The sequence below is a fragment of the Desmodus rotundus genome, chromosome 10, assembly GCF_022682495.2.
Source record: "Desmodus rotundus isolate HL8 chromosome 10, HLdesRot8A.1, whole genome shotgun sequence".
NCBI classification, from domain to species: domain Eukaryota; kingdom Metazoa; phylum Chordata; class Mammalia; order Chiroptera; family Phyllostomidae; genus Desmodus; species Desmodus rotundus.
This window is the reverse complement of record NC_071396.1, coordinates 66,684,491-66,712,357: the sequence shown is the minus strand read 5'-3', so window position 1 is coordinate 66,712,357 and position 27,867 is coordinate 66,684,491. Positions and strand designations below refer to the sequence as shown.

At 44.5% G+C, this 27,867-nt stretch overlaps 1 protein-coding gene across 8 annotated transcripts in view; it reads left to right on the top strand.

Moving 5' to 3' along the window:
• Positions 1-27,867, top strand: part of MTCL1 (microtubule crosslinking factor 1) — a 146,461-nt gene that overhangs the window by 69,694 nt on the left and 48,900 nt on the right. For 4 of the 8 annotated variants that reach the window (XM_053913131.2, XM_053913129.2, XM_071219522.1 and 1 more), the window contains exons 4-6: positions 18,764-18,823; positions 23,982-25,283; positions 26,389-26,544. In XM_053913131.2, coding sequence (XP_053769106.1) covers positions 18,764-18,823; positions 23,982-25,283; positions 26,389-26,544 — 1,518 coding nt within the window. Of the gene's footprint in view, positions 1-18,763; positions 18,824-19,974; positions 20,053-23,981; positions 25,284-26,388; positions 26,545-27,867 lie in introns of all 8 variants that reach the window. The other 4 variants (XM_053913130.2, XM_053913128.2, XM_071219520.1 and 1 more) reach the window with 2 other exon arrangements.

The window sequence follows — 27,867 nt, the reverse complement described above, 5'->3', positions numbered from 1 at the left end:
ATCTTCTTGAATTTTTTGAAATAATCTGTGGAGCATGGGAGTTAGCTCTCCCTTAAATGCTCTGTAGAATTCTCCTGTGAAACCATCTGGTCCAGACCTTTTGTGTGTCAGAAGTTTTTTGATTACTGTTTCAATTTCATCAGGCGTTATTGGTCTGTTCAGGCTTTCTGCTTCTTCATTGAGTTTTGGAAGGTTATATTTTTCTAGAAATGTGTCCATTTCATCTAGGTTTTCAAATTTCTTGACATGTAGTTCTTCATAGTAATTTCTTACAATCCTTTGTATTTCTGTGGTATCAGTTGTAGTCTCTCCTTTTTCATTTCTGATTGAGTTTATTTGGGTCCTCTCTCCTTTTTTCTTGATGATCCTGCTTAAAGGCTTGTCGATTTTGTTTATCTTTTCAAAGAACCAGCTCCTGGATTCATTGATCCTTAGAATTGTGCTTTTAGTCTCTATGTTACTTAATTCTGCTCTGATCTTGGTTATTTCCTTCCTTGTACTTGCGCTGGGTTGTCTTTGTTGTTCCTCGAGTTCTTGTAGGTGTAGGGTTAGGTTGTTGATTTGAAATGTATCTATTCTTTTTAGGTAGGCCTGTATTGCTATCAACTTCCCTCTCAGGACTGCCTTTGCTGTGTCCCATAGGTTTTGGGTTGTTGTGAGTTCATTTTCATTTGTTTCCAGAAACTTTTTGATTTCTTCCCGAATCTCATTCTTCACCCATTCATTGTTTAATAGCATGCTATTCAATCTCCATGTTTTTGAGTGTTTTGGGTGGTTTCCTTGAGGTTTCTTTCTAGTTTCAGTCCCTTGTGGTCAGAGAAAATGCTTGATATGATTTCAGTTTTCTTGAACTTGTTGAGGCTTGTTTTGTGTCCTCTCATGTGGTCTATCTTTGAAACTGTTCCATATGCATTTGAAAAGAATGTATATTTTGCTTATTTGGGATGAAAGGCTCTGTATGTATCACTTAAGTCCATATCATCTAGACCATTGTTCAGTGCCACAATATCTTTGTTGATTGTTTGGAAGATATGTCCATTTTTGACAGTGGGGTGTTAAAATCCCTTACTGTAATTGTGTTGCTGTGAATATCTTTCTTGCAGTCCTCCAAGATTTTCTTTATGTATTTGGGTGCTCCTCTGTTGGGTGCATATATATTTACAATGTTTATGTCTTCTTGGTGGATTCTTCCTTTGAGTATTGTGAAGTGACCTTCTGGGTCTCTCTTTATGGCCCTTCTTTTGAAGTCTATTTTGTCTGATATGAGTATTGATACCCCTGTTTTTTTTTCCTGTCCATTTGCTTGGAAAATTTGTTTCCAGCCCTTCACTTTCAGTGTGTGTAGGTCTTTTGTCCTGAGGTGGGTTTCTTGTAGGCAGCATATGTGTGGGTCATGTTTTCTTATCCATTCAGCTATTCTATGTCTTTTGATTGGAGCATTTAATCCATTTATGTTTAAGGTTATTATTGATAGGTAGTTATTCACTGCCATTTTTTCATACCTGTGTTCCTCTGTCTTTCTCTTTTCCTTCCTTTTCTTAAAGCAGTCCCTTTAGCATCTCTTGCAGAGCTGGTTTGATGGAGGTGTATTCTTTTAGACTTCTTTTGTCTGGGAAACTCCTTATTTGGCCTTCTATTTTGATTGAGAGCTTTGCTGGGTAAAGTAGCCTTGGTTGCAGGCCTCTGGTTCTCATTACTTGGAATATTTTTTGCCATTCTCTTCTGGCTTGGAGAATTTCCATTGAGAAGTCAGCTGCTAACTTTATTGGGGCTCCCTTGTATGTTACTTCCTGTTTCTCCCTTGCTGCCTTTAAGATTCTCTCTTTGTCCTGGAATTTTGCCATTTTAATTATGATGTATCTTGCAGTGGGCCTCTTTGGGTTCCTCTTGATTGCGACTCTCTGTGATTCCTGAATTTGTGTGACTTTTTCTCTCATCAAATTAGGGAAATTTTCCATTATTAATTTTTCAAACAGGTTTTCTATCCCTAGCTCTTCTTCTTCTCCTTCTGGTATCCCTGTTATATGGATATAATTACGCTTCATGTTGTCCTGCATTTCCCTTAATCCCTCTTCATTTTTTATGAGCCTCTTTTCCTTTTCTTGGTCATTCTGGGTGTTTTTTTCTACCCTGTCCTCCAGTTTGCTGATCGAATCCTCTACTTTATCAAGCCTGCTTTTGATTCCTTCTACTGTGTTCTTCAGTTCAGAAATTGTGTTTTTCGTTTCCTCTTGGCCCTTGTTGATAGTTTCTATTTCCTTTTTCATGTTGATATAGCTTTCAGTGAGCTCATTGTAGTTTCCCTGTAGTTTTTCGTAATTCTCTGTGAGCTCATTAAGCTTCCTTATAAGCAATGCTTTGAACTCAATATCTGGTAGTTGACTTGCTTCTTTTTCATTTATCATTGTTTCTGAGACTTCCTCCTTTCTTTTCATTTGGGGATTGTTTCTTTGTCTTCCCATTGTTTGTGAGGCTCTTCCTGTTAGCCTCTGCTTCTTAAGTTGCTCTGTTCTGACCCCTTGAATTTATGGTGTAAACTTCTGTGGTAGAAGACCTGTGAGATTCAGTGGTACAGTCTCCTTGATCTCCCCAGCTTACTGATCTTGGGCTGTGGTGTATGTTGGCTCTATGAATGTCTTTGTTTTTTTGGTTCTCTTGGGTCTTTCTTTCGTGGGTCCTTCCCACCAGCTGGTTATCTGAGGTTCAGTTTGTCCACCACCTCTTGTTTTTTGTTGTAGAGGTGTGGGCAGGTTTTGTTGGAGCTGGTTCTTCCCCGTGTACAAGGTTTTGAGACTTTTTTCTTGCTCTTGTTCTGTTGTTTGGTCTGAGTAATTTCTCTACTATTTAGTTGTATTTCCAGATAGGTTCTGGGTTGAGTTAGTGTGACTTCCACTCCCTCCTTCACCTTTTTCTGTTGTTATCTGCTGGTGGTTCCTTTGTTGGTGGGTTTCCTCTTCTAGCAGGTATCTTGGTATTGAGAGGTTCTATCTACTCTTTTTTGTGATAGGTTGGAGGGGGAAGGCGAAATGGTTTAAGACATCGGGAGTGTATTCTATGATATTTAAAGTACCGGCCCTTAGAGAAGAGATAGGAGATCCTTTGGATATGTATAGTGTTACCGTGATAATTCACCCACCTAGCCACTTTTTAGAAAGGGTGGAAAGAAGATAAGACTCTTGTTGTGGGGGTTGGTGGGGGAGGAGGATTGTGAGTTGGATCTAGAAAGCTATGAGCTTGTGGAAGGTCAGATTATGAGGTAAAGTGAGAGTCAAGTGTAGAAAATAGTTGTAGAGTGTGAGAGGATAGAGTTAACCACACCAGTAATAAAGTTCAGGAAACAGTGAAGTGGGCTGAGATGTGGGAGGGGTTCTGTGTAGTATTTACAAATGTATGGAACAGCTATTATTTACTATAGTAATGGTGTAACAGTCATATGACAGAATCTGTGTGATCTAGATAACTAGAATAGGAGTATTGGTCCTAGTGTAGTGTGCTAATCGCACCCAAGTGAAAGACAGTTAATTAACAATACACTGTGAAAGAGAGAAGAAGAGGAAACCAAAAATGCAAATTAACCAGTCAAGCAAAGACGACTCAACAGAAAGAAGAGAAATACAAAAATACTAATGAAATGAGTGATGTAAGAATAATGAAAAAAATAATAATACAAATATACAATAACTTGCAAGTTCTCTGGAGTAGCAAAGTGGAATTTGTCTCACTGTCTCAGCTGTTGGGATGCCCCCTCTTTGGGTACAACTCTGGTCTTTTCAGAGTTCCAGGTTTTATTGTCTCTCTTATGAGAATTAAAAAAAAAAAAGAGGAAGAAGATATATAAAGGGAAAGAAGGAGTAGAACAAGAAAGAATGAAAGAGCCGAAGAAGGTGTTAAAAGAAAAAAAAAAAAATAAAGAATTACTTAAAAAAAAAAAAAAAGCCTCAGGCTGGCTTCAAACTGGCCAAGCCAGTTTTGCTGGTCTTTTTGGTTGTAGCCAACTCTGGGGGCCTAGCCCAGCCCTTCTCTGTTCTCGACCAGCACTTGGGCAACCTCCTGCCCAGATTTCCAGCAGCCCCAAAACCCACAGGTTCAGGCACTCACCCTCCTGGGGGCTATGGGTGCATGCGCTTGTGCGTGTGAGCCCAGGGCCTTGTGTGGTGTGTACTCTCCCCAGTGCCTCAGATGTGGTCTCACGTCCCCCCGGGGTGCGTACTCTCCCTAATGCCTCTGATGTGTGCCTGGAGGTCCTCCCAGGTGCACACTCTTCCCGGTGCTTCAGATTTGGGATGCCCCCCCCCCCCCCCGCCCCTACTCCCACCCCCACCCCCACCCAGCCGGAGTGCGGGGCAGCCGGGTGAAGAGACTGGAGCTGTTGCTGCAGGGGAATTCCCCAAAGTGCCCCCGGGGGTCTTTTTCTTTTTGAGAAAATCCTCCTGCTTAATCGTGTGGCTCCCTCCGTACATGGAAGGGCCTGTTCTCTCACACAGCCCACCTTTCCAGCTAGGCCAGGGGCTGTCCGGGTCAGGGCCCCACAGGGCCCAACTCTCAACTCCCCCCAGCCAGTGCACATGGTCTCGTGGGTTTACCACTTCGTCCTTATTCCCCTCCCTTCGACTTGAAGCAACCAGGTCTGTCCCCGTGTTGCTCCAGCCTTGTTTGGCAGGGGTGGGAGCTGTTAACCCTGCTCTCTCCCAGGAGTCCTGCGGTAGGCCCTGCACGGGCGGGCCTGGGGCTGCAGTCACCCTGGTCCCCGTGCTGGTCCCAGGGACCTTTTTGTCCTAAAGCAATCCCCTTACCTTCTGTTTTCTCAGTGTCCTCTGTACTTTTTGGTCTCCTATCTTCATAAACGCTGGGGTACTGCTGGCTGTTCGCTTTGTTCCTCAGTAGATCGGCTAGGTGTTCCACCCGTACACAGGGGGAAGTGGACTCCACTCCCACCTATCTCACCGCCATCTTCCCAATCCTCAATTAATTTTCAGTAGCTAGAGTCTTCTGTACATTTTGTAGCCTGAACTAACCTGCTAACTGCACAGAGAACCTCTCTACCTTGGAATGTTGGTTCACAATTAAGGCCATTCTAAATGTCCTAATTTCTAACAAAATATGCAATATCTGCTCAGAGTGAAGGGGACCTTGTGACAAAACCTTGTGTCCATTTTCAGTCATGTGGAAGAAAACAGAGAACCAAAGCCCAGGAATTCATCAGGGAGTTAGAAATAAAGGAGGAAAAACAATGTCTAAGAAAAGAATCACGTCACAGCGGGTTCTCCCAGCACAGACATGAGACCAGCTGGAGGGGCTCCCAGGTGGGGCCAACTCCGGACACAGGGCTCCAACTTGTCCAAATGCCTGAAAAGTACATAATCTAACTCTTTTCTTATTTTTTCCACCTGGATGTTAGTTTATATCTGGATGAGATTTCACATATTTGCTCACCTGACTGATGTTATGACCAAAGAGAAGAGGTCTTTCAGCAAGTTCGTTTCATACTCTGGGTGCTTCTGCAGCTCCATCTAAAACCAGACAGAAGCTGTTGTTGCGAAGAGGTTTCATAATCTCTTTTCTCTTTACATCCCTTCCCTCTGCTTATCCTTCTGTTCAGCCCCACTTCCCCAACCTTATTATTCACTTTATGTTAATGTGTTAAAGAAAAACCTTGTCAGTCACCAAGAAGAGTGCCTCTCCTTCCAGATAACTGGGATCTGCTGTGGGGGGAGGGCAGGAACTGTCACCGCAGTTTGACTCATTCTAAACGTGTGTGGAGCCCCTTTTTGCCATTGGCTCTTGGCATACTTAATTGCTTTGTGGAAAATCTGACCTACTTATCTCACTGAAATGATAGAAATAATGCCCACTTAGCGTGAGAGAGAATTTTTTTAAGTTAAATTTTCTTCTGTGAATTATTAACAGACAATAGTAAGATATTTTCATAATAAGTTGTATGCGACCTGTGATATGAATTTGGAGTTATAAATTATGCAAATTCCATTCCATATTCAGAAAGGAATATCCAGAAACCACAAAGATGTAAAAGTTTACATTCCAAACACACATTTTCCACATACAGTTAAAAAGACATTTCTGTAAACAATGTTTTTTTTTTTCCCTAGAGACAGAAGAAAGCTAGAATGATTAATAATGGCTCTTACTCTCAATTTGCAAAAAGGGAGGGATGGTTAGCATTTGAAAATATTAACCGAGGAAAGAATTGTAACTGATTAGCAAGCTAACGTTTGCTTTTTATGGCTGTCACTTATTAAGCGTATTATTGTACTTCATTTAGTTCTTACAAGAACCCTTTATATAAAGTAGATATTAATATTATCTCCACTTATAAATAAGGAAACTGAGGTAGGTACCAGGAGCTCGAGGACCTGTTGCAAGGTCACGGGCCACGAGTGATGTGCCTGGATTTGGGCATGACTGCCCTTGTTCCCAATTTACCTTTCCCTTTTACACAGGTGACTTACATGCGCCCACATTCTTGCTGGGAAGCTGAAAAATTCATGAAGGTGTTGGTTCAGTTTTGGAATACAGTTTATTATTTAATGCAAAAAGGTTATAATTTGAATCTTCAAAGTTTTTCTAAAGCCATACTGTGAAACCTTTCAAAAACCAGGTGAAATTACACATTCAACTCTGAGAGATCTCAGGTGCTATTACTCTAGATGAAAATAAATAAATAGCCAAAAACAAGAGTCAAAGGAAAATAGTGGAGCACAGAGATGTATGGGCAGAACGCTAGTGTCGGCATGAAGCATGAGCCCTGTGGCGAGCAGAAGGTGTCAGTGGACATCTGGTGGGAGGAAAAAAGCCTGTCCATTGGCATTTTCCTGTTTGCAGGTACTTGCTGCTTGCATCTTCAAAGGACTTCTTTGAATACCAGTTATTGTTCTGAAGCCCTTTTGCATTCCCAAGTATATGTTTGCAGCAACCAAGCACGTGCACCTGAGTAAGGTGGAACCAAGAGAGGTGAGAGTGGGAGGGACTGGCCCCTGGCTGCCAACTTTCCTTCTGGAAACCTGTGAAAGATGGAGACGTGAAAAGGATGAAAACATGGTGCAGCCACAAGGGCACAGACAGCACTCTGGTGAACCCAAGAGTGAGAGATGACTGACTGAACATATGCCACATGGGCAAAGCAAAGCGACCTCAATTCAGAGTCACTGTGTTCTCTGTGGTCTCATCACTGCACCTCAGAGGCAGCTGTGGTATGGTTGAGCAGACCACTCCAAAGTGAGGCAGGACTTCCTCCCTGCATCTCCCTGGCCACATCAAGTACCTTTGCAAGCCTTACTTTGCTCCTGGTCAGTGAGGGACCGTCATTTCCATTGCCCATCCTGGAAAATGCAAATAGCAAGGTACTGTACACACCTCATGGGGTATTCTTCCCTCTTCCCACTGTTTCTCTGGGGGATGCATCGCTCTTCCCAAACCCAATGTGCTTTGGGTGGGAGTGATGTCGCTGAACAGTAGAATCAGAGAATCAAAAGATTGGAAGGGACTTGGGACATCTGCTTTCATCGTTGGACAGACGATGGCTCAGAAGTAGGCATGCTGGCTTGTCAGAGATGAGCAGTCTGTCCCAGTGGGGAACAGCCACGGCCACAGAAGGTGCATCAGGGGAGGAAGCAGGATAAAGCTTTCAAGCAGAAGGGACTTCCTTATTAAGCCTCCTTCACTCTGTCAACTCTGAAACCTTTAGAGTCCAGCTTGATTGCATAAGTGGATTTGCCTACAGCCTGGGGAGGAGCCATCCTAAGGGCTGCGGTGAGTTTGAATAAAGAACACCCTCACCCTTCTATATACCCAGGTGAGGTTTTCTGAATTGTTACAGCTTGCACATAAAAATCTAACAGCATCTGCATTTTCTCAGACCAGCATTTCATATGTGAAACTGGTTATAGATTTGGTGTCATTTAGAAGACAAAAAACTAGACTGATGTTGGCACTAACACCACAAAGCATATTTCGCACATAAGGAAAGTACATCAGTGAGCACTACAGCCTTGCATTTTGGCAGAGCCACACCACGGAGTGACGCCTGATAGGAACGAACACTTTCAATTTCAGCTAAGTTCTGTTCCATGAGCCTGATCCATAGTGCTCCGTCCGCAGCAAGGCAGGAGCTGTCAGGAGTCTCTGGGGAAGAGGAACAACTATCGTGTCCGTGTGTGTGTTGGAGGTGGAGGCAGCTCCTCCGGTTGATTTGGTTGGCAGACTGGCACTCAATCCACTGAGCCATACCAGCCAGGGCTACCTCAGGACTTGGTGGCCGCTCTGCCTTAGCTGTTGAGGGGCTGCAGTGGACGCTCATGGTCTGGGTGCTTTAACACTGTCTGGGATGTGCTGGCTCACGAACATAATATGCTAGCAGACATAGGCATGGTTTGGGGTGTCACGCTCCTTAGTCTATGTGTTCACAAAAGAAGACAGGATCACAGATGATAAAACTGGCTTCCTTGCTTTTATTCAACTAAACCCAGGGCTGTTTTCATTCTTCCACAGACAGCCTCTCCTAGCTGAAGTCTTGCCTGGGGCCCTCAGGCCAGGGGGCAGGGCTGGGCAGGACTGAGCTGGGGGGGAACCCCTCCCTCCACTCTGCTGGGTCCCCATCCTTAGCCCAAGACAGTGTTGTTGTGCTTTTGGACCCACCTGACCGACCTTCTACCGGAAGCATCTTTATTTCCCAGCCTATACCACAGTGACCAGCAGCTCTTGGCCTCTAGGGGTTTCTCAGGCTACTCGAGCAGGTAGCATCCTGCCTCTTGCCCCACAGCTCAGTTACTGGACTTGCTTAATTGAATCACCTGCAGTTCCCTGAATGGTGGTGGAGGCTATTGGACAGTTGAGAGAGCTTGTGCTCTGTAAGAATCGTGAAACCATGTGCAAGCATCCTCGTTTTCCCCTTAAATCACGTAGAGTGTGTCTTGTTGTTAAAGTTGGTAATCCAAGTTGCCATGACTTGGAGAGAATTGTTAAAGATTTATCCAAGGGATGGGAATGGCTTTATGCAGAATGTTAACCAGTGATGCTTTTGAGATTTCAGAGCATTTTGGTGGATGACTAATGGAACTGAGTGGTGGCTTCAGGTAACAGGGCTGTCAGCAGACATGGCTCAGCAAGTCGGCCTCTGCGTGGTAGGGGAGCCTCTTCGAGAGGAAGCAGTCAGCCTGGTGATTAGAATCTTGGATCCATTTGCTGTCCCCAAATGTCCATTAGACCCTTCTTTGTCCTCTGTTGGAGGATGTATCTAATGATTCCCCAGGAGCACAGAGCTAATCCTGCCGTGGGGCTAGCCCTCCAGTTCAGTTTCCTGTTCATTTCTGCCTTGCTTGAGGGCCCAAGATCAGTCTTGTCCATTGCTTCCAGGGGAGGCCAGGCAAAGGCAACACTGTGTTAGGTTTAGTGGGGACATTTGAGTTAGAATCAGTTCTGTTCTTAAAATATAACACCTTTTTTTATTTGAAAAAAATAATATATATTAATTTTTACTATTTTAGAGAAATACAAAAAGTCTGTAAAGAAAAACATGAAGTTACCCATAATTGTACTGCTTATTGACAAGACCTCTTACATTTTAGTGTATTTGCTTCCAAACATTCCAAAAACAAAAATGTTTAATCTTGAAAAGATTATATTTATGTCTTTTATCTTGCATTTCAAAGATTGGCATTTCATAAAAACTTACTCATGTCAGTTAAATTTTCAGTAATCATAATTTTTAATGGCTGTGCGGTGTTATATCAACTGTTCTCTGTGCAGTGGGAAACATTATGTGCATGGTGTTGTTCTTTCCCGCATCATGGCAGTTTTCAAATACAGTGGAGCGTAAAGAATTTTGTAACGAATACCTAAATAGTCATCACCTACATTCTGCATTTTACCATGTTTGATTTATCATTTAGTATCCATCCACCTCTATTAGCCCATCTTATTTTTTGACACATTGAAAATAAATTGTAGACACCAATTCACTTTTTCCTGTACACATTAACTAGAGCTTAATTTTTACATACACTTTTTGAGTTAATTCATATGTACAGAAATGTGCACAACTTAGATTTACTGAGTTTTGACAGATGTGTGCATACATTTTATTAGTATGATAGTACGCTCTGTGATTCAGAACATTATGCAGAATCAGATAGAAGGTTCAAGGGGTATGATGGCAGATTATTAGGAAGTTGTATCACAAGTAATTCAGAACTTTTCCCTGTGTTCTTTTGTTTGAAAGCTAAACAAACAAACAAAAGTACTAAATATCTTCTTATGTTACATGTACCTGAAAAACAATGAGTAATGGATTTTTTTTCTGGAAAGGGGACAACATTTTTTTATATGTATGTATATGTGTGTGTGTGTGTGTATAATGTTGGCATTTAATAAAAAATTACTCATGTCACTTAAAATTTTTAGTAATCATAATTTTTAATGGCTATACAGTGTTATCAACTTATTGGTCGCCTACTAAGTGAGTCAGCAGAGACTTCTGAAATGTGGGTGCTAACTTCACATTCCATATAATGCTTGGTGGTGTGTCTGAGTGCCTGCAAGGAGGTGCACATGAAGATGGAAACTTCTACAATTTGGGAGAAGGACGCTTAGTTTTTGGAGTGGTCATCATGGCTTTGCGATGGTCATGATTTTCTAGTTTTCATTGTGCATACTCAGGGGAACTTACAGTTTTATTTTATCATCTTCAGTTTCACTGATTTTATCACATTTGGTTGAAGCGACTGTGTTGTAGCATGTTTTAGCCAGCAATTTTTCAGTCATTAGGCCTTAAAATATATGTCTCTAAGGTTTAAAACGAACCAACTAGCCCACATTGGGAAGCAAATATGTGTCACACTCCTCAATGTGCAGCGACCTGTCATTTTTTATTATGCTCTTTCCCAGGAGAAAGTGCCATTGGTAGGCTGGGTGTGCTGGCCGGCTCTGTCTGTTCCAGGTGGGCCTCACAGCCTGACCAGTGTGGCTCTGGCCTTCCCTCTCTTGGTCTTGGCTGCTGGGAATCCCAATCCAGCTCTGACTTTTATGGCTGTACCTTTCTTTCTTCAGCCTAAGAGTCTTAATATAATTCTCCTCCTCTTCTCATTTACTTTCTGGTATTTTGTCTCTGATGATAGTTTTATACCTTTTCCAAATAAGGACTTTTGCTGTCTGCAGCTCAGATCCTTTCAGAAACAATTAGAGTGCCAACAAGTCTTCTACGACCATGAGGTGTTTTGTGAGCAGAGCAATTTGCAACCATTCCTAGAATAGTTCTTTGTGCTTTTTCTCTAAAGAAAGGAGAGACTCTTTGGATGAGAAAACTCAGCAATTGTGGGGCTTAGAAGCCTTGAGAAAACAAAGAGAAAAATAGCCCTTATTGGGAGATTGGGTCATGGGAGGCCTAAAGACAGCTCTGAGGTCAGAGGCAAGGGTTGGAGAGAGTCAGGGTGGTGCCCCATCTCCAGGTCTGGGGCACCTTGAAACATTACCTAAGTTCTGTGTTTTCTTGTCTGTTACTGATAGTAGTATATGCCTCTAAGGGTTCTCGTGACAATTAAGTTAAATTAGATGTGCAAAGAAAGAGTTCAGCATTGTGCCTGGAACGTGTAAGTGCCCAACAAATGGTATCAATAGTTAGTATCATGTTATCCTCCCAAGCAGGGCCAAAGAGAGAGAGTTTTTTTCCCTTTATGGCCATGGAGGTTTTGTTTTTATTTTTTTATTATATTTTATTTATTATGCAATTACAGTTGTCCTGATTTTTCCCCCTTTGCGCACCCCCCCACTCCCTCAGGCAGTCCCCCCACCATTGTTCATGACCATGGGTCATACATACAAGTTCTTTGGCTAGTTCATTTCCTATACTGTGCTTTACACCCCCATGGCTATTCTGTACCTACCTATTTGTACTTCTTAGTCCCCTCACCTCTTCACCCATTCCCATCTGGCAACCATCAAAACACTCTCTATATCCATGATTCTGTCTCCATTCTTCTTCTTTGCTTAGCTTTTTTTAAAAAAAGATTTTATTTATTTATTTTTAGATATAGGGGAAGGGAGGGAGAAAGAGAGGGAGAGAAATATCAATGTGTGGTTGCTTCTCACATACCCGCTACTGGGGACCTGACCTGGCCCACAACCCAGGCATGTGCCCTGACCCAGAACCAAGCTGGTGACCCTCTGGCTTTCAAGCCGGCACTCAATCCATTGAGCCACACCAGCCAGGGCTGTTTTTTAGATTCAGTGGTTGATAGATGTATATTTATTGCCATTTCATTGTTCATAGTTTTGATCCTCTTCTTTTTCGTAAATAAGTCCCTTTAAGATTTCATTTAATACTGGTTTGGTGATGATGAACTCCTTTAATTTTTTCTTATCTGAGAAGCTCCTTATCTGCCCTTCAATTCTAAATGATAGCTTTGCTGGGTAGAGCAATCTTGGCTGTAGGTCCCTGCTTTTCATGACTGTGAATATTTCTTGCCAATTCCTTCTAGCCTGAAGTTTCTTTTGAGAAATTAGGTGACACTCTTATGGAAACTCCCCTGTAGGTAACTAACTTGTTTTCTCTTGCTGCATTTAATATTCTGCCTTTATATTTAACCTTTGGCATTTTAATTATGATGTGTCTTGGAGTGGGCCTTTTTGGGTTCATCTTGTTTGGGACTCTGTGCTTCCGGACTTGCATGTCTATTTTCTTCACCAAATTAGGGAATTTTCTTTCACCACTTTTTCAGATTTCCAATTTCTTGCTCTTTCTCTTCTCCTTCTGGCACCCCCATGCTGTGACTGTTGGACCTCTTGAAGTTCTCCCAGAGGCTGCTTATACTATCCTAATTTTTTGGATTTTTTTTCTTGTTGTTCTGATTGTTTATTTTTTGCTTCCTTATGTTCCAAATAATTGATTTGATTCTTGGCTTCATCCACTCTATTATTGTTTCCCTACAAATTGCTCTTTATTTCAATTAGTGTACGCTTCGTTTCTGACTGGATCTTTGTTATACTGTTGAGGTCATCACTAAGTTGCCATGGAGGGTTTTTCATGGAATCCAAGGGAGTTTATGTTTACTGGGTCCTGCAGTGTAACTGCTACAGCTGATTTCGGTGGAGGGCTGTGATTCCGTGCCGTGAAGGGGTCTAGTCTCCCTGGGAGCTGTTTTAGGGGCAAGTTGGGAAAACAGGCAAGGGCATGGGGGATCTTCCAGCCAAGACCTGGTGCTTCTAGCTGACGGAGAAGTTGATAGTTCTTAATCTCTATATCTTCTAACACTCAAATGAAAACTTTAATATGGGTAAAAGAATCTTGATAACTTCCTCCTAAAAGGAAGAAGACTTAGGGACTGTTGTTTTCTTATTCTGATTTTATAACTATATTATAAATCAACCCCCCAAATCCAGACAACTTTCTAAATAGCAAGAATCTGTAAGAATTCTGAAAATCATCTGCCTATATTGGTATCTTCTCTTCCATATAGACTCACAGTTTATAGCACCCTAATTTATATTTGCCTCCTTTTATTACCAATCTAAATTTTAAGCCCAGAGTCTGTCTCTGAAGATACTTTAGCAATTGAGAGCCTGTTCGTTTTCTGAGATCGGTTGGAAGAAACTATCTTAAGATAGGAAACATTAAGAATTGACAAAGAAGTCCAAATAATTGCCTAACTTCATATTTTATTTAATCATTTAATACTCAGTAAATGCATCAGGCTTAGATGGATTCAATTTGGATCCAGAAATCTAATTTTTTTGCTTTTTCATAGGAATTTAGAGTTGATTTTCTGGCAGTTGGCCAGACTAAAAAGAAAGAGTAGAATTAAAAAGCGGTCACATCCTTGTTCTGGGTTCCGTTTGATAGCCTGCATTTTCCCCTTTCCCTTAGTTGTTTCTAGTAAGAGACTCTCCACTGGAACTCTGAATCATCCAGAGGAATGAACTGCTCATGAATAATGCTCATACAAGTTGCCCTACACCCAGTGTTCCTTGGCCACTGTGCTGGTGAGGCAGGGAGGGGACTGCACCCCGGGCTAGGGGCCTCAGGACTGAGAACTTGGTGAGGGAGCCATATACCCTGGACCTGCAATGCATCGGGGTACCTGGCCTGTTCCCTCAACCCTTAGGGAGTTTCTTGGTCATTTTCAACAACCATGTATGTATAGTTTATACCTCAAGGACCAGGCTAATGAAAACAATTTCTAATGATGGAAAAAAGCCCAAGAAGTTGGCAGATAACTTTTGGTGAAGCTCCACTGCAGTCCGACATGGGAGGTCAGTGGCGGCCTCTTTTTCTCTCACCTATTGAAAGTAAAGATTTTAAAAGCCTGGTTTGTTTTGTTTTTGTTTTTGCAAAAGAAATAGTATTTATAGTAGATACTTTGGAGACCATGAAAACCCACAAAAATTGAAATCACCTTTAATTCCATCACCTGAAGATGATCACTATTAATATTTTAATACATATTTCTACAGTCTACTTTTCTAACAAACCCAGGTAACACATACATATATTTAATTTTATTAGCTATAAATTGAAGTTAGAAAATATATGTTTGTAAGCTATATTTTTCTTTTAATGTATTATATTCCTGAATCTTTAAGTATTCTTCAAAAACATCATTTTAATAACCTCCACAGCCTTTATTTACTTTATTATGAGCACTTACCCATAAATGTTTGCATATATTTCTACATTTTTCTTTAGGGTGCATTCCCAGGGGTGGAACTACTGGGTCGCGATGTATGCATTTGTGAGGCTGTGTTGTGACGCAGATCCCAGCCCGCAGGATCCAGTGTTGTGGCTACAATATACAAATACACACGGACTACAGAAATCCTGTGGAGAAAAAGGGATGGCATGTCCACTCTCTAAATGAGAGAGGGTGAGAGGACTAGAGAGAGCCCAAGAGAGCCAACCCCTCGTGGACAGGCTTTTATTGTTTTTCTAGGCCCCTTATATCAAAGATGGTCCTCATTTATTATGCATAGGTTTGTTTTGGGTGGTTATCTTTTGCAGACAAAGGAGAGGATGTTACTGAATACATCAAAGAAGGATATTTGCAATGTAAAAGGAGAAATGGTCAAAACCAGCTATGCGCCATACCTGGAAGGTCTAGCCCAGATTTTGGGAAGATAAAGATACTAAGTAAACATTTGCTGCCTCAATTCAGGGTTGAGAGAGTTTCAGCAAGGGCAAGTCTCATAGCGGTCTAGGTACAATGCAGGCCTGATTTCCCACTCGGAGAACCTATCCATGGACGTGGGTCCTGCCGCCAACCTCGTTCCCCACTGGCTTTTCCGAGTGGGGGCTGAGCCACATTTCCCACGCTTGGAATGAACGGTTCCCTACAGTGTTGCCTGCCTGAAATGCTGCAGGACCCCCCATTCTTATTGATCTGTGTGGAAACACCCAACTCCGTGGACACTTGGTAACACTTGGGGTCATACTTCTTTTGGTCTGTAAATCTCTTAAGTAAAAAAATGGTATCTTGTTTCAATGGCTAATTGTGTGTTTATTGGCCATTTGTTTATTTTCTTATGAAAGTGGTTTTCTTGATGCTTGCAAAATATTACTCTTTTGTCTGTCTTGTGTTAGAAACTTTTTTCCATTTTTGTTATTTGCTTTTTAATACTGTGTAAATGGTTTCTTTTGATATATAAAAATTAAAAATCTTACCAATCCATTCTATCAATATTTTTCATTAGATTCTTTGGCTTTAGTTTCTGTGTTTATAAAGGCCATGTCCCAAGAACAAATAGAAATTCATCTCTTTTCTTTGTAGTTTATTTAAGATTTCTTAAATCTATATTTTTTAAATTCATCTGGAGATTTTTGATATATGGTAGGGATCCTTTTTTTTCTGTTAGACAGTTCTTTCCCCAACCTGTGCCAAATTGCCCGTTCTTTCCCCTCACTGTTTTCAAATGCTACCTGTATCAGGTGTTAACATCTTACAAACTTTCACATTTGTTTCTGAGCTTTGTTTTGTTCTATTGATCTGTCTACTCTTGTACCAGCACCAAACTGTCATCTTATATTTTTATACCTAATAGTACAACCTGTGGTCATCATTCTTCCTTTTAAAGTGTTTTTGGCTGTTTTTACCAATCGATTTTTCTAGCTCAGAGGTCAGCAAACTTCTGAAAAGGGCCAGATAGTAAATATTTTAGTCACTGCAGACCATATGGTTCGTCACAGCTCAATTCTGCTCTTATAGCTGAAGCTGCCACAGGCAACAGTAAAGGAGGCTGTGCGTCAGAAAAACCTAGTTATAGAACAGGCTGTGGGTTGATTTGCCCTGAGGGTCATAGTTTGCTAGCCCCGTTCTAGGTGAATTTTTGAATGATTTTGTCAAGTCCTTCTATCAGCTTACCTTCCTCATGAATAAACAAAAGGTGTCTGTGTGTGTATAGATATCCTTATACACACAAGTACTTTTTGTGTGTATGTGTACCTATATCACATTATACACATTATATGTTATATATGTATATATGGAGACAAAGAGGGATTCAGCTAAAATGTTATCATATTATAAAATGATTTCGGGGAAATGTGACATCTTTATAACATAACGTCCACCCGTCAGGTACCACCAAGCATTGCTTTATGTTTATCACCGAAGTGTTATGGTTTCTTTTGTGTAGGTCCTTCAAATTTCCAGTAACCTCAATCCTTGCAGTGCTTTTCATCACAGTTGCCACTGTGACTGGGATCTGTGTTGCCTATTCCATGACTCGCTAGAAGAATCGCTGGATTCAGAGGCTGCTGTGTGCAGAGCTCAGCAAGGGGAAGAGAACCCTCAGCTGGGTGGGGAGAATCCACACACTGACACCCCGCTGGCTCCCTCCCATCAGGAGGGCGCACCCCGACTGTGCTCCTTCCTCCCACACGATGCAGCCACCCACGAATCTGCATCAATTTTCAGGAACTTCTGTCTCTATTCTTAGCTGTCATCTCACTTCTAGACCATTTTCTTGCAGCGCAGGCAGACTGTTTTCTGTTCTTTGGGAGAATGTGACTCAATGTGGGGCTCACGGAAGGTGGGTTTGCTGCACTCCCCACCTTGACTGCTGCTACAGTCCCAGAATTACGTCCCTGAGGTTGAAGCTTTGGGAACAGTCTCTCTCACTGCTTCTTTATCGTAACTCTTCCCTGTAGTGAGTCATCAGAGTGTGCACCTCACTCAGCTCACTCTAATCAAAGAAACTCCACTGCAGTGGGAAGAATCTTGGAAAACCTACTTATTCTGGGGAAAACTCCAGCCTTGAAGACTTGCTTAACTTAACCTGTCGGAGGAGACTGGTTCTCTTTGTAGTGTGACCTTGCCTTTACCAAAAAGCCTAAAGGAAACAAAGCCACTTCTGCAGAGGCATCAGCAACAAGCTTCCACACCCCCCTTCGTTGACCAGGGATGCGCACACACCCATGCTGATTCTATAACCATTTCATCCCCTCTCTCAATTACCTTTTTCTCCTCTCAGGCCTCCAGCCTCCTAGAGGCTCAGGGAGACTAGAATTTTGTTTCTGAACCTTGAAATTCACTCAGTAAGTGGCACAGCTTAGTCTTCTGTGTGAGACACTTAAATGTAAACAGAACTAAGTTAATTAACTTAAGGCCTGACTGTTACATAAGTGACTTGCATAAGAACCTCCTTTCCCAGCTGTTTTGGTACGTGGGTTGCAGCAAAGGAATGAAGCAGGGAGGGCTCTGAGTCCACCTCAAGTTGAGTTTCCAGAGCACCCAGGTCCCTGCCTTAGTTCGGGCGAAGCAGCAGAGCGGTGGGGAGGGGAGAGTTGGCCGTCAGAGAGAACCTCTTCTCATTCACAGGATTGCCAGGATATGAAGGGTAGCCAGGAACCTTAACTTTCCAAACTGCTTTCTTCCAACTGGTCTCAGGATTACCTGATTTCTCTTAGGTTCGAACTCTTATGTCTTCCCCTAGGATGCTTCTCGCTCTTCTTCTAATCAGTTCTTTCTGTCTTCATATTTTACTGTGGCAGGAACTGTCTGCCCCCATGTTATGCCACTTCGGACACCCCTTGTCCCTTTTATTTATAGTTGTGTTTATGTTTCAGGCACATTTCTTGCCTATAGCAGGAAAGGTGCACTGTAATGTATATGAAACTAGGTAGGGACCCGACCCACTGAAGGACACAGCCAACGCCACGTCACAAATGACTAAATTATGAGTTCTCTTAGATCCTTAAGATGTAGGCTTAATCACGAATTAGAGTGGGTTATTCATGGAGAATGTTTTTTTCCATAAACAGTCCCCCATCCACTTTTCTCCCTTCTACCACTTTTTAAAATCTGGCCATTTACTTGTAGGCATTCAGGAAACATCAAATAATTTTGATATTAGCCCCAACAAAACATAATTAGAAAGATAAGACAGCCCTGGAAATATTACATGTCTGTTTCCAAAACTTTTAACCTTCTCCTCCTCTTCTCGTCTTCCTTTCACTGGTACATTTTATCCAAACCATCCTCCTTTTTTATGAAACGGAATAACTGAGGAATACCTGAAATATAATAATTAGGATTTAAATACTCTTAGGGTTCAAAGACCTCACCAACCTATTTAGCTGCATTGAAACGTGGACTCCAAGTGATTTCCTGATTCCAGTGGGAAAAACAGGGCCCGAACAGACTGAGGCCCGATCACCTGGCCTCCCCGTCCTTGTGTGTGTCTCCTCCCAGGGAGGCAGAGCTTGCCCAGGGAAGGTTCCAGTGACCACTCTGTAACAGAATGTCGCTTGGATCTATTTCAGAGTTCCCTGAAAAGAAGAGGCAGTCGGGAAACATACAAAGAAAAGAAAACCTTTAACCAGGTAAGCAGAAGTTTCTTTCTAATGTTACTTCTCCTTAAAAGGCCATCATCTCATTTTGAATTTTCTTTAAAAATGTTAATGTTGCCTTTCAAATATTCAAAGAAGCATTACCTGCAAAAAAATTTGAACTCATTCAAAACCTCCACAGGTGAAACTTTTCTTTCCAAACATCTCCTCTGTTTGTTTCTTGCACCAATAAGCTGGTGATTCCTTCAAGAAAGAGAACAGACTGGCTTTGTGTGAGACACAGTTGGGTGCAGTTCAGGGCTCTGGCAGTACCCATACTGGTAAAAGTGCTTTGCCTTCAGAGTCATTCGGGCAGTAAACTAGTACAACTCTGCAGTGGTGGGTCATTTATAACGCACTGTTTTGAGCGTTGTTGTTGTTGTTTTTTTTTAAATATGCAAGATGACGAGTATCCTAAATGTCCTAAGTGAAAGTAAAATGTTCTCACCTAAAGATGGTGAAAGTGTAGCCCTTTCTATGTACACGATATGTGCTCTTCAGGACTTTCTGAGCTTTTCTGATTCATGCTTTACTGGATTCCTTTCTTCTGTAAAAGAAAAAAAAAAATCTCTTCCAGTATTAGGTGTTGGAGAGAACAGTGGCATTATTGGGATATCAGGTCCCCAAGTTCCCCGAGCAAGTAGTAATTAGAGAGACACAGTGAGTGAGTCTGGGTAACTGAGAGCTCCGCTGCCCAGCCCTGTGAACTCCACACCAATTCCTCTGGGTTTCTCCATTCTCCAAACTCACTGATCCCCAGAATACCCATCAAGGAGGGCCAGGCTGTGTGAAGAGCAGGAATGCCAAAGACTAACTGTCCCCTTGCACCTTCTCTGCTCCCCATCTCACACTGGCCTTCACTAGTAACAGGGAAATTTAAATCTGCCATCCCACTGCTGGGTGCTTCAGCCCTCCTGGGCTTCCTCCATGTTTCAGTGTACTGGCTCTTGACCAGGGAAGATCTTTTCCTTAAAAAGGGTTAACTGCCGCCCCATTCTGGAAGGAACAGCATGGCACCTGTGGGTAAATCAGGCTGCGAATAGCCACTGCCGCCCTTCAGGAGTATTTGAGAAGCCGTGGGCACCGGGAATGTGTTCAGTCCCCCCAAAGCCTGCGGTATCATTGAGAAAGGAGTTTCTGTCCAGCAGAGTGGTGGAACGGAGCGCCTTGGGAACTGCAGGTCTGCAACCAAAACCCAAAGGAAACTGGCACCCCGGCGCAAGGTAGGAACATAAGCAGTTAGCGCTTGGGGTGCTGGCTATACATCAGACTTGCAAGCCAAAGAATATATACCCATAGTGATATATTTTTGTTGCTTGACAAGGCCCTTCTGGCTGCTGGTGGTGGTGGTGGTCCTGTGTGTGTTCTCCCCCATGCCATGCTTGCCTTCTCTGCTTGCCACAGGGACAGTGCCATGTGGAAAGTTTGACTCTACCTTCTGCTTTCATACTGCATTCCTGGAGCTAGCTATCTGATGATCTCTTGAACCCAGAGCTTGATATCCTTCAGTTTAGGATTCAGCCTAGACCCCTCCCCCGGAGTTTTGGCAGAGTGGTAGAAAGTCTGTGGTTACAAGATAAGATGGGTTGCCAGCCTCCTGTTGCTTTGGTTGAGGCTGTGATTCTCCATCTTGTTAGAAGGAGTAACTTCCCACCCCCAGAACAGACTGAAGCCCGATCGCCTGGCCTCCCCGTCCCTCACACCAGCCCCAGAAGGTGCAGCACCTTCTCCAGCCACTTCAAGGCTGACCCCTTCGTGAAATGCACACACTCTCTTGGCTTCAAAGATTGTCATTTTTTCAAAACCTGCTTTATTCTCGGTGGCAGGTCTAATAGCGCATGGGTGTTTAGTAGAAATGACAGCATGCTTTAATTATATGTCAAAATTCCTGCTATGTGTATAGTTCTTTCTTTAAGGAACAAGAAGACTTTTTGGATATTTTATCAACCCTCAGGTAATTTGGAATTGGACCCTTGTTAGAGTCTGTCATAGAATCTTGCTTAAACTAATTCGGATTTAGGTTCAAGGAGATGGAGGAGAATGGTTCTGGTTTAGTCAGAGTTGTGGGGAGGGCGGATGGAAGGGCGATGGTGCAGGGTTCAAGGTTTCCAGAAATCAAGGCAATTTGAGGGCTTTTCAGGATTTTTACCCCCAGAGAGAAAGGGTGGGTCCTTTTGGTAATAGTATATCATTCACCCCCCTGCCGGCTCTGTTCTGTAACATAAGCACTTTTAACTGAGCATTTCAGAACCCTTGTGCAAGGCGTGGGTTCCATGTGTCTCTCAGAGATCCTACCCACTTCCTCAACTTCTTAATTCCACTTTGGGGGGAAGGAGGGATGCCTGAGACTTCCTGATCTTGGTTTGAGATAACAGCTCCCTGAACTGAGCAGGTAATTCAGCCCCTCATTCACCCTTTCTCAACCTGGCCTCGCATATGGAGGCCTCACCAACTGCAAGTTTCCGTGGAAGCAAGGTCAGGCTGTCGATCACAGCAGGTGGTCTTGCCCATCTCTGGGTCTGCCCCCTCTGGAGGTGGGCAGAGTATGGAGTTCCATTGTGGCTGGCGACACGGTCTTCCATAACCTCTGCCGCCGTCCTCAGGTACAAAGGTGAATTTCTCCACTTCAAGGTGGAGATAGGATTACTTAGGTGACTTTGGACAAAGGACAGACACTGGCTATCATTGTAGCGATGGGGCTCAGGGCACTGCCTAGTCTCCCTGTCCCAGGCTTTTTACTCCCAAACTAATCCATTTACAAAGAGTTGACAGTCTATCTCCATTGATTTCTTGGGAATCTAGGTTTAACACAAAATTGGAAAGGTGCTTTTGATTGTTTTACTGTAGAAAGTTTTATGAAGCTGAGGTCATTTAAAAGTAAAATGCCATTTTCTGGTACATAGTAGGTACTCAGTATTTACTGAAAGATTGAATGAATCTGCAAATAAGCATGCTTTTCCATTAGAATTAGTATTGATTACAATATATGTCTTTTATAGCCATCTATTCTATGTAGGCATATAGATACATCATTACCTAACCAGAGGTGATAACCAGTGTGACCCGGCAGACAGCTTTAGCTTCCAGTTCGTCACAGAAACCCTTTTCATGTCTGTTTAACCCCCCAAAACCCAAGCTCTTAATGGGATAAGTTCTTAGAATATGAAGACCGTACTCTGCTCCCAGTGGCATTTCTATATTTCTCTCTATTGCACAGGAGCGGGAAAAGAAAGCAGAGTTACTGGCTTCTTCCCCTAATAGTAGTTGCGTTTCAGACAAAGCAGAAAGTTAATTTCAGGATGATAGAGTATGAAGATTTATCATACAAACTACTCTGCTGTAGTAATTCCATTTGACCTTCAAAATGGCCTTGTGATTGAGTGAGGATCCTGCTTTAGACATAACGAGACTATTCACCAGGGCTCTGTGATCAGCCCACGGTGCCAGGGACACAAGGGGCGGAAGTGGGACTCAGGGTGGCATGTTTGACCCCAGGCCTGGAGGACTGATTTGTTCCCTGACAAGGGGTTGGCTGGGGGAGCACTGTCCCTCAGGAGATGCCCAGAGAGCACCGGGACCTGCTTTCCATTCAGACTGGCTCAGTTGGCCTTAGGTTTTTCCTCAAGTCTGCTGTGTCACGTTACTTGTTTTCAAGGATGTATGGTACAGGGAAGAGGGCTCTGGGTGGGTGGAAGGATGAAAGTTGGGGGTCATGAAGAGAGGTTTGGGTTTTTCAATATTTTTCCAAATAATGGTGAGAGTGTGGCGAAAACATGGCATAGAATGAGTGTAAAAGCTGTGTCAACTCTACAAGGCACAAACTGTGATCTCAAAGAACTCATTCTCCCCTGGGCCGACTTGTTCCAACACCGGTTTGATGACTCCCCTTCCCCTGAGGCTGATGGGTGTGACTGCCCTCAAGCTTGCTGTTCAGTTCTCTGTGTGCTGAAGTCTTTGTCCCCGTGACAGCCCTTTGAAACTTCTGATGGCCAATCAGAGAGGAGTGACTCATGACAGTGGTCATTTTTCCCATTCACTGAATATGATAGAAAACCTTTGTGCAGGCCCACACCAGAGTTCATGTAGCGGCAAGGCTTTGAGAACTGCACTGTGAAGGCAGAGTCAACTTTCCAATTGGCCAAGAAGTGCCCTCTTGACCCCAGCCAAGCAGTGTGGGCATTTAGTAGCAGAAAGTCTGTTTTGGTGACCCTCCAGAAGCCTCTGGTATTCCAACAAGAACCACTTCTCAAGTTTTGAAACACTTACCTCCTTGCCCTGGGTTTCTGAGTTTACTTTCCTGCTGTGTTATAGCAACTAAAGGGAGCGGAACGTAACCCAGGGCTCTGAAGTTGCACTTGCATGGCGGAAGGTTGTGAGTAACCCAGGTGTTCAGATTTGCAGTAACCAATTCATACTAACTGTCAAAGCTCAGTACTTACTCCACACCTTGACTCCCAAAGCACCCCCATGCCTGTCATCTCATAATTTTGTCCTCATGTCATCCTTGTGATACACGGGGATGGAAAGCCCAAGGGAGGGGAGGAGTGAATTGCCATGTCTCAGGTTCTCAGCAAGTCAGTGGAAAGCGTGGCACTGATTTGAGGTCACTTGGCCTCCCCCTCCTGGTAATACTTGTGCGTTGCTGACCACTTGGGATGAGGGAAGTCTGCACCATGGAGGGAGAGAGTGGCAACAGGTAGAAGTGGCCACTGAAGCCTGTATGCCTGCACCAGGCTCAGTAAGGGGTCCTGCTCTCTCCCACTGATGCTGGTGATTAGTCAGATTGGTCCACAAGGTAACGAGGGATCACCGCATCACCGGTGGGTGTTGAGTCTCAGTCCATCTTCTCACTCTTCACTCATCACCTGTATGATGGTTTTCATGTGCGTGTTTTTTCCAAACTAATTATTTAGTTTCTTTTGTTTTTGTGACAAAGCAGCAGACTGCAGGCCTTGGCCATGTCCCCTCTGTGAAGGCCCCAGCTCCCCTTGTCTTTGTTTTGGCCCCTTCTGCTATAACCAACACACTGACAAAAAGATAGGTGTTTTGTGTTTGTGTGTGTGTTGGGGGCGAGGTGCAAGGGAGATCATCAAAAATATGAACATTTGGTATTTTCAAATAACCCTACTCTTGGGCTGTTCTTTCCTGGCAGGATGACAGTGCCGATTTGAAGTGCCAGCTTCAGTTTGCCAAAGAGGAAGGTTCCCTGATGCGCAAAAAGATGGCCAAGCTAGGGAGGGAGAAGGATGAGCTGGAGCAGGAGCTCCAGAAATATAAGGCCCTGTATGGTGATGTGGACAGCCCTCTGCCCACAGGGGAAGCAGGCGGGCCTCCCAGCACTAGGGAGGCCGAGCTGAAGCTGCGGCTGAAGTTGGTGGAAGAAGAAGCCAACATCTTGGGCCGAAAGATCGTGGAGCTGGAAGTGGAGAACCGAGGCCTCAAAGCGGAGATGGAGGACATGCGGGGCCAGGATGAGCGAGAGGGCCCAGGCCGGGACCACATCCCAGGCATTCCTACCTCACCCTTCGGTGACTCCCTGGAGTCCTCGTCGGAGCTCCGCCGACACCTGCAGTTTGTGGAGGAGGAAGCAGAGCTGCTTCGAAGGTCCATATCTGAGATTGAAGACCACAACCGGCAGTTGACTCATGAGCTAAGCAAGTTCAAGTTTGAACCACGGCCGGAGCCTGGGTGGCTGGCAGAAGGTGGAGGCAAGGGCACGGGTGGTGGGACTCCCCTGCAGGAGGAGCTGAAGTCTGCCCAGCTGCAGATCAGCGAACTGAGTGGGAAGGTGCTGAAACTACAATATGAGAACCGGGTGCTGCTGTCCAATGTCCAGCGCTATGACCTGGCCGCCCACCTAGGCCTGCGTGCCCCAAGCCCGCGGGACAGCGATGCTGACAGTGACACAGGCAAGAAGGAAAGTGATGGGGAGGAAGGCCGCCTACCCCAGCCCAAGCGGGAGGGCCCCATTGGTGGTGAAAGTGACTCGGAAGAGGTGTTCGAAAAGACGTCAGGTTTCAGCAGCGGAAAGCCATCGGAGGCCAGCGAGCCGTGTCCGGCAGAGGTCCTGAGGGCCAGGGAGGACTCTGAATGCTTGGTGAGCATAAAGCATGAGGCCGAGCGGCTAGAACGGACCATGGAGAGCCTCATCATGGACACCAACGGCTTTGTGGACGACCTAGCCTCGCCAGGGCATGGTGTTCAGGGAGAGGGGGTCAAGAAGGAGCCCCAGCTGCTGGGGACCATCAATGCCAGGATGAAGGCTTTCCGGAAAGAGCTCCAGACTTTCCTGGAGCAGGTGAACCAGATTGGGGATGGCCTAAGGGAGCGCCTGGAAGGCTTGTCCCCCTCGCCCCACCTCACGGAGTCTTCCAGCTTCCTCTCTACTGTGACCTCCGTGTCCCGGGACTCCCCCGTCGGGAACCTGGGGAAGGAGCTGGTCCCAGACTTGCAGGTAAGGGGGCTCCTGGCTCTGCCTCCCTGCTCAGTTTTGCTCTTCCTCCTTCTTGCTGGCATTGCTGCACTTGAACTCATTTTGCTCACAGCTGCTTGGTTATGATTTCAAACCTGCATTGTACTAAAGCCTCAAGTGTCAACCAAATCCTTTCTATTGGTTGGGTTTTTTTTTAAGTTCTCTTATTTCCTTGTTTGTTTTTCCTTTTTCCTCTCTTATTTTTAACTGCATCGTTGCTCTTGGCTTAGAGGTCCTCCCTCATGACACAAGGCTAATCCCAATGGAAGCGGTAGGGATCGACGCAGTCCGTCCTTTCTCCTTTTGTGGTGTCTCAAACGACCGACTCTCCTGATGAAGAAGCAAAGAGGAGTTTAAAACAAAGTGCAAACTCTTTTCACAGTCAGGAGAATTAGCAGACTCGCTCAGGAGCATTTGCAACCCTACTTGGGTGTATTGCTGAAGGGACACAGTGCAGTTGTGAAAGGCCCTAGGCAGCCAGGCCCGCCACTCCCACTGGAAGATGAGCCAGAATGGGGGAGAGGAGCACAGTGCTGAGAGAAGGATGGTTTTGATGGAAAATCTCGCTGCCAGCTTGCTCCCCCTGCCCTCCCTGAGCCGGGGTGAGGGCGGAGTGGAGTAGCCGTCCCAGGACTGCTCTCCTGTGCATCGCCCTTGGGTGCATGACCCAGCTGCTGCCCTGGATTATGGCTTTGGCTGCTCGACCACCAGCAAGGATGGAGGAGCCTTTTTTCCGTATCCTTCAGGGGTAGTGTGCTTGCGGTTGCGTCTGTGACTCATGCATCCCCATTGCATGCGCCCCATAACCAGTGTTTTGCATTCTTCCCCTCTTCTCTCTTTTTGCTTTTCAGATCTTTCAGCCCATCGTTTTGCTCATCCTCATTTTGGTTCTGTTCTCTTCATTCTCTTATGCCACTGTGTTTAAGTTGGTTTTTCTATTCATGCTTTTCTTCATCTGGTAGTGTTCTCAGTCCTCTACCTTACCCATTTTTGTTTTCTTTATCCTCCCTCCCGCCCCTACCCTCTGGTCCTTGGTGTTTTATTTAAAAATTTTAAAAAACAACCAATCCCTCCATGCACCTAACAGTCCAAACTGAGAGATCAGATGGAGTGGCAGCTGGGCCAGGAGCGAGGGACAGAGCGGGAGCACCTGCACCTCCGAGCTGCACGGGAGCTGCACCGTCGAGCCGATGGGGATGCCAGGAGCTGCAGGCCGGGAGGCCAGAGCTGTTTCAATCTAGAGGTCAGCAAGCTGGCTGGTCCCACCGGCCATCCCCCTTCCCCTCCCACCCCTCTCTTTGCTGTGTAGTTGGCTGTGTGACATCTCCTGAGTCCAGGGCCCTTAGGGAACACAGTGGGAGAGTATGGAACCAGGGGGACTTAACTGGAAGCAATCCACTACATGCAGCCAGAATGGGAGGGTCTACACAGGGTGAATTCAGGAAACTGCCAGCTCCCCTTGTCAGACAGGCATCATCCCACCTGTAGACCTGTGTCAGGGCCCAGAGGCACCTGAAAATGTAGCAAGACTCAGGAGACTGATTTGTGAGCATCACTGGCCTTCTTGTCAAACGATAAAGAAAGAGGTAAACCAAGCACTGTTTTTGCTAGCCTGGTGGAAACATCTTCTCCTGTGCCTCATGTGTCACATCAGGGGTAGTGTCAGCACTCTAGCCAGTAGAGAGTTAAGGAATGCACTCCTGACCTGGGGCTCTTCAGCAGGCTCCCATGTTGTCATAGTAACCCCTTGTCAACAAAGCCCTTGCCACCACAGACACTTCATTGTATGGAACAGTTGTTAGCAGTCCTGGCAGCAAAAGCTCCTCCATGCAAATAATTCCACCCAGGACAGAAAGACAGGTGTTGCTAAGGAGTAAGTCCTTGACTGATACTACTGGTCAAGGCAAGTTATTGTAGGGTTAGAGCAAAATGTTCCACATGAGAAAATATCTGAGTAAAGAATCTTAATTTATTAGTCCTGGTGGGGGATGTTATAACTCAACTCTGAAGCTTCCTAGTGGTTCCCGAAGGGCAGATAGGGGGTGGGGCTCTCACACTTGGAAGCAAACAGAAACTCCCTCTACAAGAAAGTCAGGCATTTGACTAGGAAATGAGGGGCACAGAGGTGCTCAAGTTGGAGCACGTGGGCCTTGCGCTCAGCTCGCACCAAATGCCTTGTTTAGGCTGCAAGTCCCACTGTCGGAGGTAGGCAGGGGGGGCAGCCAGCCTCGCCCAGACATGAGTTCAAATATCTTCAATCTGGGGCTTGTCTCTTGTCCTGTCAGAGAGTATGTCACATTTCTGCCCTCGTTGACTGGGCTCACAGTAACATGAAAACTGCGTCCGAAAAGCTTAAGTAAACCATAAATAGTTTTCAGAAACACCCTGTGCAGTCCCACTATCCTTACCTGGTAAAATGGAATACTATATATTTGGGGTCTTCCCCAAATACGGATTCAGAGATCAGTGTGTCTTGCCACTCTACGGAACTTTCACAGTAAGCACCTTTGATAAACCTGTGCCCACACAGGGTCTTCATCCGAGAATGCTGGTTGCTTGGGCAGTA